Below are 13,459 nucleotides of genomic sequence, written 5' to 3' on the forward strand. Positions count from 1 at the left end.
AGCACTCGTGTGCACACAGCTGTCTCCTGAGCTGGCTCCAACTGCCCTCAATCTTCATGACATGGGCAAAATTACACTTGCTCTCATCACATACTTATGGCATTACTCAGCCATTGCTTCTGCTCTGGTTTGGAGTCCTGGCTCTTACTGACTTCCTATGTGACTTTAAGTTATTTATTTAACCTACAGAGCCTCTATTTGCTTATCTATAAAATGGGGAATATAAACAAAATCACTGCATAGCACAACTCCAAAGACACCACTAACATTGTATGTCGCCTATGAAAATGCTGCCTCCTGGGGTTCTTCAGGGCACAACTTGTGTTGTTGCTACATGCTGCAGTCCTACAGGATCACACTGTTCCTTTTTTTCTGAGAGGATCTTGCTATGTAGCCCAGGTTAGTCTTGCCTTCAATAGATCCTCCTAGGGCTGGGAATATAGATGTATGCCATTTCACCTGGCTACATCATTCCATCATTCTTTCAGAGTGAAATTAGATAGCATATGTGAAGCATCTGACCCATAATTGGTACTCAGTACACAAGTACTATAGCGGCTATGGAAGAAATCCTCAGGGCATAGAGCATTCATAATGCAGATACACGGAGGCAGTACATAAGTACCATATGCTGAGAGAAGGCTCAACTGGGAAGTATGGGGAACTTGACATTTAGAACTGGGTCTCTAGTTCAAGTGGACCCCTATAAGCTCTATACAGCCTGCTTCTTAGACCCAACCACTTGCTCTGGTGTGACATTCTCACCTTACAACCATGAGAAGAGATGATCCGGAGGTCAGCAGGGACCCGGTCTCCACCTTTCACCTCCACCAGGTCTCCCACCACCACCTCTTCTGCATTGATCTGCATCTTCTCTCCCTCTCGGATAACAAGGGCTTGCTGTGGACAGGCCATGGACATCTCATGAATTGCTTATCTCTATCCCCGCCTTCCTCTCCTGCTGGTCTCCCACCTTTCTTCCAATCCCTAGGGAAAGAACCCCCCATATTCTTTGTGATAAAACTAGGTCTTGATGTGGAAAGCTGGAGGGTCTTCTCTGCCCATCTCCATCTCAGAGCACAAGGAATTCAGAGGGGATGAGCTGGACCTTATGCCCCATAAACCTTATGCCCCAGCCTGGATGGAACGCAGCCCTGCCATCTACCTGAGGCACCATGTTCTTGAAGGAATCCATGATCTTGGAGCTTTTTGCCTCCTGGTAGTAGGAGAAGCAGCCGGTGACGATGACCACAGCTGCCAGCACCACACCCAGATACAGCTGGTAAAAGGAGAGAATTTGAGGGACCTGATGTTCCCCACCCTAGAGGGGCAGTGCCACTCTGGATAAGCAAGCACTCAATGCCATCCTACATAAGATCTCAGACCTTCATCTGTGCCTGGGAGTGAGAATGGTAGGGGAAGGTCCTTCTCTCCAACCTACCACAATCTTCCAATCCCCACCCACCATCTCCTAGGATGGGAGGAACAGGGAACATCTTAGTGAGCTCTGAGGACTAGGACTTCTCCAGGGGTGAAAACCCAGAGATTCAGACAAGCCCACTTAAGTGTGAAGGAACAGGAAGTAGCTGTCTCATTCATTATTGAGTGCATGTGTATTGGGGGTGCTTTGTATATATGTACAGGAGCCCCCCACTCTTCAGCCTGAGGTACTGGGACTGAGATATGGGGCTCTCATTCCCTACACCTTCCCCACCGCTGTATTGGGGATTCATAGTTGGCGGACAGAACCACAGGTTGGTCTAGGGGTCAGTTGTGTGGCTTACATTGTCATTGGATGGTTCGTCCTCCATGGCAGCCTGGATACCGTAGGCCAGGAAGCAGAGGATGGCTCCAATCCACAGCAGGATGGAGAAGCCCCCAAAAAGCTGACGACAGAACTTGACCCACTCAGGGGTTGTGGGGGGTGGAGTGAGAGCATTGGGCCCATCCCGAGCCAGAATGTCCTGAGCCCGCTGGTTAGTGAGACCCTAGGGAGTGAGGAAAGGTATGGGTGGGCATGTGGAGCCAACCTGTCCCTCACCACATCCCTTCAGTTCCTTGGCAGGGGAAATAATGTCCTTCTGGAAAAGAAACATCCCATCTGGTAGGAAGGGGCAGGCACATCAGGAGATACCACATAGAGAAGGTAGAATTTGTGATGGGACCTGGAGGCCTTGAAGACTGAAGAGGCTTTTGACCTCCAAATCTGATTATTATTCGATTGAGACACATTTTCTGGTCAGGCCACAACATCTCCCTGGGGACAGCCTGGATAAGAATCCCAAAAAGAGGCCTTATTTGATTCTTTCTCCTGTCTCTGTTCCTTTTAACCCCACTCCCTCTTTACTAGGGCTTCAAGAAGAGCCCTACAGCCTTGACCATTAATGTTACACAACTTTAGCAATAATCTGTCAGTTTCCACAAGAAACCTGGCCATACTTTGTTCCCCGGCCCTGAGCTGGCTCAGATGCCCCTTTCTTGATCCCAGTAGTGTCCCATGCTTGATTCTAGGGTGACAGTCACTATATTGCATTGGAATTCTATGTTTGCTTTTTGGTAGTTGTTATTTTGTTACTAGACTTTGAGCAGGGACTACTTCTTATTTATCTTTGTATCCTTCATTCATTTATTTACTTGATGTGTGTTGAGCAGGTATTACATGCCAGGCACTACTGCGGATCCAGGGATAGACAAGACCCACAATGTCCTGCCCTCAGTGAGAAGTTAGAAGCACAGTGAACAAATATACATTAATGCCAGACAATGACATGTGCTGTTAAGAAGATCCTGTAAGGTGAAGGAAAGGGGCACTGAATTTTAAGATCTGTCAGAAAGGAGTGTAGGAGGAAGTATCCATCCCACTAAATTTTTGATTAACAATGGTTTTTTGTTTTTCTTTAACACAGGGTCTTTCTTGCTTTGTTGCCCAGGCTGGTCTCTAATTCTGGACTCAGCTTCCCAAGTATTTATAGCTACAGCCACCCACCACTATACCTGACCTATTAGCAACCTTTTTTTTTATATTGATTGAATTTAGGGCCTCACACATGCTTGACAAGTGCTCTACCACTGAGCCACATCCCAGTTCTCCTATTTTTGAGATAGAGTGTCACTAAATTGCCAAGTCTACCCTCAAACTTGCAATCTTCCTGCCTTAGCCTCCTGAGTAACTGGGATTATAGGCATGTGCTACCACACCCAGCTTTGATGAACAATTTTTAAATAGTTCAAAATGATAGGTGTGGCAATCTGATTGTGCCATTTGTTTATGTGACCTTGGGAAGCTACTCTCCCTTTCTGAGTCTGCTTGCGTTAGTAAACAGGCTAACAACACCTGATAGAGTATACTGTAAGGATTAGAGAAATGTATACAAGCATTTATCACAGAACCATGGATGGACAGATGGACATGGTAGCAAATTACCATAATTTCAGGAATAAGTCACCTCACTATTTTATGTTTGTCAGCTCTGTGAGTGACTGTGTGTCACTGGTTCACTTGGGGTGGAGAACAGAGCCCTGCTCAGAGGTCTCTGGGGCCTGGGTTCTAAGGTATTAAGGGAAGCAGGGGTTCAGTGACACCAGCTATCCACATGAGCAAGTCTCTTGTCTTTAGACTGTTTCCCTCACTTGTAAAGAGTATTGCATTTTAGTTTTATGGCTCTCCCACCTGGTGGTATATGGTTCTCTTACCTCTTGGGTCCCACTCACCTTGGACAAGTCCACTTGGTATTTACGTCCCAGCTCATCCAAAGACAGCTTGTGGTCATCCTGTGGAAGGGAAGTGGAGTTACTTTGAGGAGGGAGACTGAGCACACTTGTGGTCACAGGGGTGAGGTGAGGAGGGAGGGGGCACAGAGCTTCTCTGTGTGCACAGGGCTGCCAGAGCAGCATTCCCAGCATGAGGCCCTTTCAAGGTCTTGCTGGATAAGCTGTGGGCCTCACCATGGTCACCTCCTTCTTCAGTTCATCTAGCTCCTTCTCTTTCTGTTTCTTCTTGCCACCCCCATTCTCTGCAGTGGTGGCGGCAGGCGAGGACTCTCGGCCAGCCTGCAGGAAGAATGGAAAAGCACAGAGTCAGGAGCTGAAGCCTCTGTTCTCACTAGCCAGTCAGGGGACCTAGGCATTGGGAGTGGGGGCAGTAGATTCAAAGGCACTGCCAGTCCTGGGAGAAGAGAGAGAGCAAGGGGTGGAAGGGGCCCAGGTCCTCAGTTGTAGACCACAGTCAGAGCTGTGAGCATCAGGGAAGACCAAGGGGCTCAAAATTAGAGAGCTGCACTTTGGCTGTGATGTGGGCTTCTGCTATATACAAAACAACACACAAATTTTGAAAACCACCAACCCATACTATTTAGAATTCTGGATAAGGAATGGACAGGGCGGGGGGGTGGGTGAGGGAGTAGAAGCACCTGTAGGTGTTATCTTTGCCTAGCACTATGGTTATTGTACTTAGAAAGGAGTAGGAGTAGGAATCTGGGGGAATAAGAATTGCGGCATAGCCAGGAGGAAACGAGGGTTTGTGGTTGAGTGGTGGAAATGCAAAGGGCAGGCTCGATGGACTGAGAGAGGTTAGAGTACATTCAAGAAGTGGGAACCCAGGGTGTGCTGGGCAGGCTGGCCTGAGCCTAGAAGGAGGTAACTTGCAGGACTTGACATCCCTAAGCGTGGTTGGGTAAGAAGGGAACTGGGCATTGTATCTGAAAGCAAAACTAAAGTTCATGTAATTCTTAGGTCCAGTCAGTCCTGCGTTGTCTGATGAGATCAGACAAACATTTTAAGTGTAGCTTCATGAGGCCTCAATTTCTCCTTTCTTCAACACTACAGTTAGGCTTCCAGAGTCTCACAGGGAGTTTCTGGAGGAGAGAGTGGGGACTTTCTCTGCCCAGACGAGGCCATTTTGGAGTGAGAAGATAGGAGGGGCCTAAGGAAGGCCTGGGAGCTACAGCTAGTTCCAAGAATAGTGCCTTCCGTCCACCTTCTCCTCTTCCCCCACACCCTCAGGATGCAGGGTCCTTGTCATGGAGGGGCTGCTCAGCTTTTAGATGGTGCCTCTGGCTCTTCACTGCACCCTAAAGGCTACACAGGGTGGCCTGTACTTGATGCAGCTTAGACTTTCAAGAATGATTTGTTTACCATGAAGAGTAGATACCTGGTAAGATTAACTGTCAAAGTGCTTTTTTCAAGATATGTATCTGTGGGGAGGATTTGTTTGTTTTTAAAAGATAGAGTTTTGGGAGCAATTTTTTGAGTCACTGCAAAATTGAGTGGAAAGTAGAGAAAATTCTCAGCTACCTCCTGTTCCCACCCACAGATAGCCCCCCTGACTGTCAATGTCCAGCACTAGCATGCTGCTTTGCTAGCTGATGGCCCTACATCAGTGCGCCTCTGTCGCCCAGGGCTCATAGCTCACATTAGTGCTCACTCTTGTTGTTGCATGTTCTGTAGATTTGGACAAATTTATATTGATAAGTACCCACCACTGTGGTATAATATGGTTTTGCTGCCCCAAGTCCTCTGTGCTCCAGGCTAATTTTTTATCCATTAAAGAGTCAGAAGTGATCTGGGGAATATGATCATTTGCCCTGATCATATAAGGTCACAAATGCACACCTTGAGAAGTAGAATTCTGACTAATGAAATCAGGAGCAAGCATAGGTGTGGGAGATGCTGTGGAAGGTAGACACTTGTCCCAAGATACAATGACCTAAAAAAAGATATGAGCTCTTAGAGGCTGTACTGCTCAGAAGTGCTCTTCTCAGAAAAGGTGGCCAGTAACTCATGCATTTGTCTCCATCTGAAGCATCTAGGAATCCAGTCTATTTTTGTACTTCATTTGAAGGCCTTTAGGCTGGTCATCTTGGGAAGACTGAAGCAGTCCAACAGAAGGAGTGGGCAAGGGTTCTGGAGTAGTTCTAGCTTTTCCTTTCCCTGGTGGTTTAAGAGGGTTAATTTAATTGGATGGATTGAAATACTTTGACTTCAGTAACTCTGTCCTTGGTAAGACAGGGCTGAGAAAAAGATGGAAAGCAATAAGGGGACCAGAGGCAAGAGATCAGGCTAGACCAACTCCAGTGTGACCCTCAGGAGCTTCAGGAATGGGAGCCTGGGCATGCATCAAGGAGAGGCTGGGGCTGGGAGCAGAGGGAGCCTAAAGGAATTTCCGTACATTCAGACTTGGAATAAAGTATGTGAAAATTAGAACCAAATTCATGCTTCTAGAACCAGGCATGGTGGTACACACCTATGATCCCAGCCCTCAGGAAGCTGAGGGAGGAGGATCTATAGTTCAAGGCCAGCCTGGGCTATATAACAAGACTCTGTCTCAAACAACAGCAACAAAAATGCATGCTTCTAAAAATCTGCTGGTCCATGTATATTGGCATGTTGGACTGTGGCTGAGTTAAGCAGCTCCACTCAGCACCTCCTTTCCCTAAGCTTCCACCGTGTTCTCCTACAGGCCCAGAGCTGGGGCACACTGCCCCTTCCCCCTCCTGTCCTGGCAAAGAGCTCAGGCTCCATAGCCAGGATCCTGCAGAGATTTGGGGCCAGTGGCTGCCCAGGCAAGAAAGAAAGAGGAAGCAAGGACCCCCCCTTCATCCTGCTGCTCCTCCCTCCCCCACTACAAGTTCTTCTCTCTGGGTCTTGAATGCTGAAGGAGAACAGAGAGTTCTTTCTGTCCCAGAGGCTGGGACAGAGTGGGGGCAGCTGGAAATCAGCCAATGCTCCCCCTACATTAGCCTCTGGAGTAGGCTGGACTGCCTCCCACCACTGGTGTCCCTTCCCCCAACTCCCACGCTGCCCTTCACGGCACAAGGCAATGGGCTGAGAGTTGGGCCTTGCTCTGGAGTAGAGAGGCAGGGAAGAAGGGATAGAGGGCAAAACGAATCCCAGAACAGAGTGTGGGTAGTGGATGTTTTCCCTCTTCAGGGCTTTTCTGGTAGGTAGGACTCTGAGCCCTAGGCTCTTAGCCCCCAGACTTTGCTCAGTCTTTCTTGCCAAACAGACCAGATCTGCTTCTGCTTCTTTCTGTTGCTCCACCCACAGTTACTGCAGTTAAGGGGCTACAGAGTTTCTAGGGAAGAAGGACAGATTTGGAAAGTCAAGGTCAAATCACTTCCCAGGCAGGACCTCCTGAACTGGGTCCACTTTGCTCTAAGGCTGAACAAGGTGGGAGGCTCCCTCCTCTCCTTCTTTTCACTTGAGTGGGAGGAAAAGGACTTGCCTGACCCATCAGCCCTGGCCTCTCAGAGGCTCTGCATCTCAGCTGGAGACTCCTTTTCCATGGGGAACAAGAGATGCAAGAGATGTCAAGGTGCAGCTGAAGCTCCCAGGACAGCATGTCTTCCCACTGTTGTGACCTCTTCCTCTGTTAAATCTACTCTCACCCCATAGACAGCTCCTAAGGGTAGGCCCACAGGTCTTCAAATCCCCCCCCACCCTACCTCAGTGACATCTATGCCCATGCATGCTCAAAGGCTGGTACATTTGCCCCTTTGCCTTCTGAGACAAAATGCAAGTGCTCATCCATGAATATTGGAGCACTTCTAGTTTATGGAGAACATGTGGTTGTGGACACACACACACACAGTGGTTCTATTTCTAGCTCCCACCCTAGCTTAGGAACCCTGGTGTTCAGGCTCAGAGTTTTCCCAGCTGCTGAACTTAATGCAATAACATGTCCCTGCCTGACTCCTCTGGGGCCCAGACATTGGCCCACAGTACCCCTTTGGCACTGTCTTTCTCATACCCTGTGGTGGCTCACCGCACCCTTTCCCTCCATGCCCTCCTTTGCCAGCATTCCAGAAAAGGAAAACAGCCAGGCACAGAATGTAAAGGGATTGGGTCACTTCTCTCCATATGGGAATTTCATTTCCAAGAATTGAAGCCCTGTCCCTGCCTGCTCCGACGTGGTTGTTAATCTTCCCCTTGGCAAAGCCATCACTGCAGAATGCCATAGGCAGTGTAGGCTGGGGTGGGGGCAGCTGTTACCAGCCTTTGGGAAAGTCCTCAAAGCCCATGGCCTGGAGCCAAGAACAATGCTGTTGGGGACATCCGGAGGGTGCTGGGGTGGTGGCTGTGGGCACATTACTCTTCTTTCCTGCTCCCCTCCCAGCTGCCCCTGGCACACAGGGCCCCCGCATGTCAGGAACTGCTTGGTGACTCTGGGGTGGGATGCTCCACTGCTCAGACTGGCTCCTGTCCTCTCAGGCTGGGACTTTCAGAGAAATGGATATTTTCAGGGGGTGGCAAAGGCGAGAGAGTAACAGTGCGAAACATTCCTTCAGCAGAGAGGCCAGGAACTGTGGTGAGAGAGCCTGAGGAAGAGATGCATAGAGATGGGACGTGGGGGTGGCATTCAGGGAGAGACTGAAGGGGCACCTCCAGCTTCAGGGCTAGTTGTGGAAGGGGAAGAGGGCAAGGGTGGGTACAGAATAGGAGAGCATTTGGGCTCATGAGTGCCGTGGGATTTCTACATGCAAGTAGTTTCAAGTTCAAACTACCCACTCAGTCAGCTTTTCTACCTCCCTCCATCCACATCTCATTCCCACTTCATCCTTTCTCTGTTGCCTCCCTCACCCCCCAGAGAATGGCCCCTGCTCTTTGGGAATACTCACCCCTCGACCCATCTTGGGGCAGAGTTGCCTGAGGGCACCTAGGCTGAAGAGGTCACCAAGAGGATCCCAAACCTGTGCCGCCTGTATGGGGCAGCTGGAGACCCTGGCAGACAGACAGAGACAGCCGGAGCAACAGGGTAGCTTTAAATAGGTCCCTCTCCCCCTCACCCCCGCCTTCCCCTCCTCGGGAAAGAAACATTTGTTGAAACAGGATCCCTGAGGACTCCTCCCCTCCCTCCCCTTTAGCAACTGGCCCGTTGATGGTCCGTTTTCTGTCCAGTGGCATGCCCCCCTCAGTTCTTCTTCACCCCCCTCTCCACCCCGGCCTGTGGCAGCCACAACTGAGGGAGGCATGGGGAAGGAGGGGCAGGAGAATGGGGGAATGTGGTCCTTAGGGATAAGTCAGTTCAGGATTCCAGAATGCCAGAGGCCATGCGGTCTAACCTTTCTTAGACTTCCAGGTGGGAAAACTGATGCTCAGTGGAGTTCAACAATTTGAGCTAAAACAGAACCAGAGCTCAGGTCTCCTGAATATACATCCAACTTCCCAGAAAAAGAAACAGAGACTGTTACCTCTGCTCCAGAGGCTCTAGGGACATTAAAGTTAGAATTGGAACCCAAGGTTGGTCCTTGCATTTGAGGCACCTTAGAAGGGGCCCTTGTGGGAGCCAAAGGTGGCTCAAGAGGCAGCACAAAGTCTGGAGAGAAGAGGAAAGGGCCCCCAAGTCCTGGCAGATGTAAACTCTAACCACAGTTTTTTTGGATAATCAAGACTCCTGGGGCCAGGAGACAGTTGGGAAGGGGACCTGAGGGGACCGAGAAGACAGTCTTAGGCCTGGCGCAGCAGGCATTTGATAACATCTTGGCCACTCTGTTTATGGAGTGGACGAGCCTTTCCTTTCATTGCTGTAGAAGAGCTGTGGGCTAAATCTACAGTTGAGATTGGTGAGGGGCCTGGGGACAAGTCAAAAGGGGAAGATAATGGAATTTCTAAGAAGTGTTTGGAGGTCAATATCACAACAAATGCCAGACCCATGAAACTGAAAGGAGGTTGGTGGCTTTCTTCTTCCAAGAGGGAAAGGGAGGGCAAGTCTGCAGCATGCAGGTTAGACCCAGAAGGGGACTCCTATAGTGACACATGGGAGAAACTGGAAGATGTGCCTAGGGAAAGGCGAGGGGACCTTGCCTCAGTCTGGAAGGGCTGTCTTCAATCCTATACCAGCTGGAAATGGGGGCAAAGGAGATGACCCACACAAAGTCAGCAGGTCTGGGGGGTTGTTGCTGCTCATTTGATGAAAGAGTCAAAGAGTGAGTGTTGCTGCTTCATTTGCTGAAGAGGGGCAAAGGGAAGAAGGGGAAAGCAGAAGGGGCTGAGAGAAGAAAACCTCCTGCTGCTGCCTTCTCTTGGGAGCAGAGGACAGGATTCTCCTGGAGATCCCCAGTTTCCTGGGCACAGAGCAGGAATGAAGTGAAGCCAGCTGAGCAGGTGCAGGGCTGAGAGCTCTGGAAGGAGGAGGAAAGGGGAGAGGGGATGGGGCTTTGGCTGGAGGCCTAAGGTACCCGCTGGGTGGGCTGGGTCCCTCTCTGGCCCCAGAGGGAACTCCCTGCTGAGGGTTATGGACCTCACTTCTAGTGAATCCACTGTCAGGACACAGCGCTCACATCTGAATTCCCTAAATAACTGCCCCCCTCTGGGCCTGCAGCTGAGATTTTCCATTACAGGGATCCGGAAGGTCACATACCACTTGCACCGTCCTTCTTCCTCCTGTGTCTGGGCAGGAGGGCTGTGCAGGAAGAGGGCAGACATGGGCCTTCTCTCATCTCCCCATGGTCCTTTCTAGACCTCAGATCTGAGCCTGGGAAGAATAGGCAGGGAAATAATGACGGGAAATAGATGTAGTCCCTGTGTGTAATGCTGAGAGCGTGAAGGGTAGCTGAAGATGTAGCAAGATGGCTTATGGTTAGACAGCAGGAAAGACTGCCTAGTGAAGAAACCTATAGAAGAGCTGCCCAAAGGCTGGTGGGGTGTTCCATGTAGGGCAGCCTTGCTGTGGGGCTAGAGGTAAGCAAGATGACAACTTGGGTTTTAGGAGGTACCTGGGGTTAGAATTCCTGGTTATCTTCTGCCCAGTTCTCTCCAGGATACAAGGTGAGAGCGAAGAGCAAACTTCAGTGTCAGACCTGAAGGTGTACAAAAATCAGGCTCTGGAGTTGAACCGTTTTCATTCTACTCCCACCCCCACCTCTCCTGGGACATCTCAGTACTGCCCACCCTGGCTGTGGTCCTTGTAGCCAGGTTTAATATCGGAAAGGACTATGTCCCTCTGTCCATACAGCCTGTTGGGGCTTCCTGCCATGCCCAGCATTTGGGCAAGCACTGCCCAAGGTCACCACTGTTCACACACTTAGGGCTCCAACAAGCAAGGGTGAACAGGGCACCCAGGGCCTATTTTCATCCATGCCTCACTGACCCTGCCAGTAAGAGCTGAGGCTCTGGGTTGTCTACTTCCTCTTTCACCATGAACCTCAGTCCAGCACACAAGTGGTGTAACACCAGTCTGATCTGGGGTGCCTGGGTTGGGCTATTCCTTCTTGTGAATCCAGCCTGTGGTTCCTGTTTGGATCAAGGGTCTGTAGTGAGAGGAAAAAAGGAGGAAGACAGAGAGCCTTGAAAGCAGGAGGTAGGAAGGCCAGAATGACTGTGCCCATAGTGGGCTTGAGGGAAAGTCACAGGTCAGAAAGGGATCAACAGGGGCAGGATGGAGAGGTTCTGAGTCAAGTGTTTGATTGGTATGGGAATACCTGGGAAGTAGGGATGTGTGTGAGCGTGTATGCAGTACAAGTGCATGGATTGGGGGGTGATGCACAAGAGGGGGCTGGAGAGAGATAGAGGAATGTGTACTTGCTCTGTGTGTGTGTGTGTGTGTGTGTGTGTGTGTGTGTGTGTGTGTGCACGCGCATGCTAGTTTTGGCTGAGGGGGCCGTGAGTGTGTGGGATCCTGTGGTGGGTTATGAGACCATGGGAATGTGTCAAGTGGTAATTCCAAAGGAGGAGCTCCTCCAAAGAAGGCAGGGAACAGGAGTCACTGGGATGTGTGATCAATCTGTTACAAATTGGTTGTCTGCATATGCGCATGACATGCGTGTGTGTGCACGTGTGTGGGCCACAGGGAGCGCTGAACAGCGGCTGTGGGTGTACGTGAGAGTCCATGGGAGAATGAGTGTGCTCATGGAGGAGGGTGGGCGCACTCAGCTGCAGATGGGCTTGTGAGGTCTCCAGGAAACAGTTTTGTTTCCTAAGTGACTGGCCTCCTGGGGCCTCCAGCCCAGACTTGAAGGTTGTTTCAAGATCATGAAAGAGAGAGTGGGAGGGACAAAGGGAGGGAAAGAAGAGCTGAGAGGCTCCACTGCCCCCACAGTCCCTCCTCCCGCCCCCTCACCCCACTTCTCTGCCCCAGTCTCCTGCTCTCCAGTCCTGCTTGCCCATCCTCCTCTCCTGCTGCCAGCCCTCTGGGCAGTCTCTCCCTCTCTCCTCTTCCATTCCCTCCAGTTCTCCTTTTCCTTTTTTCTTCAGGGTTTGAGGTCTTGTCATCACTGTCAGGCTTCTGGGGCCTTCTAGGTGTGTAGGGGATTTTTTTCTTTTTTTTTTTGCTTCCAAGGGGAAGCCATCTTGGGGTGATAGGTTAGGTGGGAGGCTGGGAGGGCCTAGGATGGCCTTGACTAGTACTGAAGAAAGGTTCCTTCTTATTCCTCCTTTGTCCCCAGCCCTCTCTTCTTCCGCTCCCTCAGATCATAGTGACCTTGAGGTAGGAAGGTTGGGCTCACAACTACAGATGTTCATAGCTTGCACTGCCTCAGTTTCTCCACTGGATTACAAGGATGGTGTTGATCTTCTTTCCATTTCTTCCATGACGTCTGCTCCGTTTTCTTCCTGGTCTTTCTTTTCAGTTTACTCAAAGTAGATTCTAAAAAAATCTCTTCCTTTGTGTCTCCTTAGTTCTGCCATCTTTAATCTTTGTCCCAGATGATTTTTATTATCCTTTTTTAAAATTGTTAAAACCACATTACATAGAATTCAGAAATTAGGGGAGAAAGTACTCAGAAGCATTTTCCTCAATCTCTGCCTCTACTTCATTCCCACCTTTTTTTCCTTTGGCTATGCTGGTGATGGAACCCAGGGCTTCATGAATGCTAGGCAAGCACTCTACCCCTTTGTTGCACCTCCAGCATTCCCACCTCTTTTTCCTCCTCACTGCTCTCTGGATTTGGATAGCTCCATCTTGGGTTCCACCTACAGGTACACGTGGAGGTGCAAGGGAGGAAAAGGAAAGGACTCATCTATCAACCCCTCTCCTGAGCACGATGGCACAGGGCTGTTCTGTTTCCCACCTGCCCCTCCTTGAAGTTCCCACTTGCTTGTAAGTCAGGTCAGCTGAGGCCAATTCCAGCAGGGCCACCAGCATGGGTGCAGGAGCTCCTACTTTGTTTAGTGTGATCCTTGGAAATGAGCTTAGTCTCTTTAACTCTTAGCACAGAAATGAGGAAGGGCCCAGAGTTTTGGGCAAAGACTATCTTACAGAGAGCCACTGTGAGAGGTGGGATAGAGTCTTGGTATCATTTGGGGAGAAGGCCAGGGCTGAGGTGAGGCTTCACCTGACATCTTTTGACTGGTATTCAATGAGCACATACCAGATGGATCAGTTTCTAGAGATTCTTTGGACTGAGAAAAGTATGTCACGGGCGACGGGGAGGATGGGGTTAATAGGTCTTGCTGAGTTTGAGGGCAAGGGTCACAGCTGGGCCCTGTTGGGTTCCTGTTTGCCTTTGATTCCATCTGTGCAGAG

At 50.0% G+C, this 13,459-nt stretch overlaps 1 protein-coding gene and 1 long non-coding RNA gene across 9 annotated transcripts in view; both read right to left on the reverse strand.

The window, feature by feature from the left end:
• Positions 1–8,774, reverse strand: part of Atp1a2 (ATPase Na+/K+ transporting subunit alpha 2) — a 71,951-nt gene extending 63,177 nt beyond the window's left edge. For all 8 annotated transcript variants that reach the window (XR_012438876.1, XM_074047701.1, XM_074047702.1 and 5 more), the window contains exons 1-6: positions 8,616–8,774; positions 3,946–4,050; positions 3,712–3,771; positions 1,785–1,988; positions 1,166–1,279; positions 766–900 (exon numbers count right to left, since the gene is read on the reverse strand). Coding sequence is in view for 7 of the 8 variants with exons in the window: in XM_074047701.1 (XP_073903802.1) it covers positions 766–900; positions 1,166–1,279; positions 1,785–1,988; positions 3,712–3,771; positions 3,946–4,050; positions 8,616–8,627 (630 nt within the window). In the remaining variant the exon portion in view is untranslated. The remainder of the gene's footprint in view (positions 1–765; positions 901–1,165; positions 1,280–1,784; positions 1,989–3,711; positions 3,772–3,945; positions 4,051–8,615) is intronic.
• Positions 8,775–10,356: 1,582 nt separating this feature from the next.
• LOC109690077 (uncharacterized) lies at positions 10,357–12,153 on the reverse strand. Its single transcript, XR_012438879.1, has 3 exons — positions 10,888–12,153; positions 10,713–10,796; positions 10,357–10,471 (listed from the first exon to the last, which is right to left on the reverse strand). It is a non-coding gene; the product is annotated as an uncharacterized lncRNA (long non-coding RNA).
• Positions 12,154–13,459: the final 1,306 nt, after the last annotated feature.

The sequence above is a fragment of the Castor canadensis genome, chromosome 11 (assembly GCF_047511655.1).
Source record: "Castor canadensis chromosome 11, mCasCan1.hap1v2, whole genome shotgun sequence".
NCBI classification, from domain to species: Eukaryota; Metazoa; Chordata; class Mammalia; order Rodentia; family Castoridae; genus Castor; species Castor canadensis.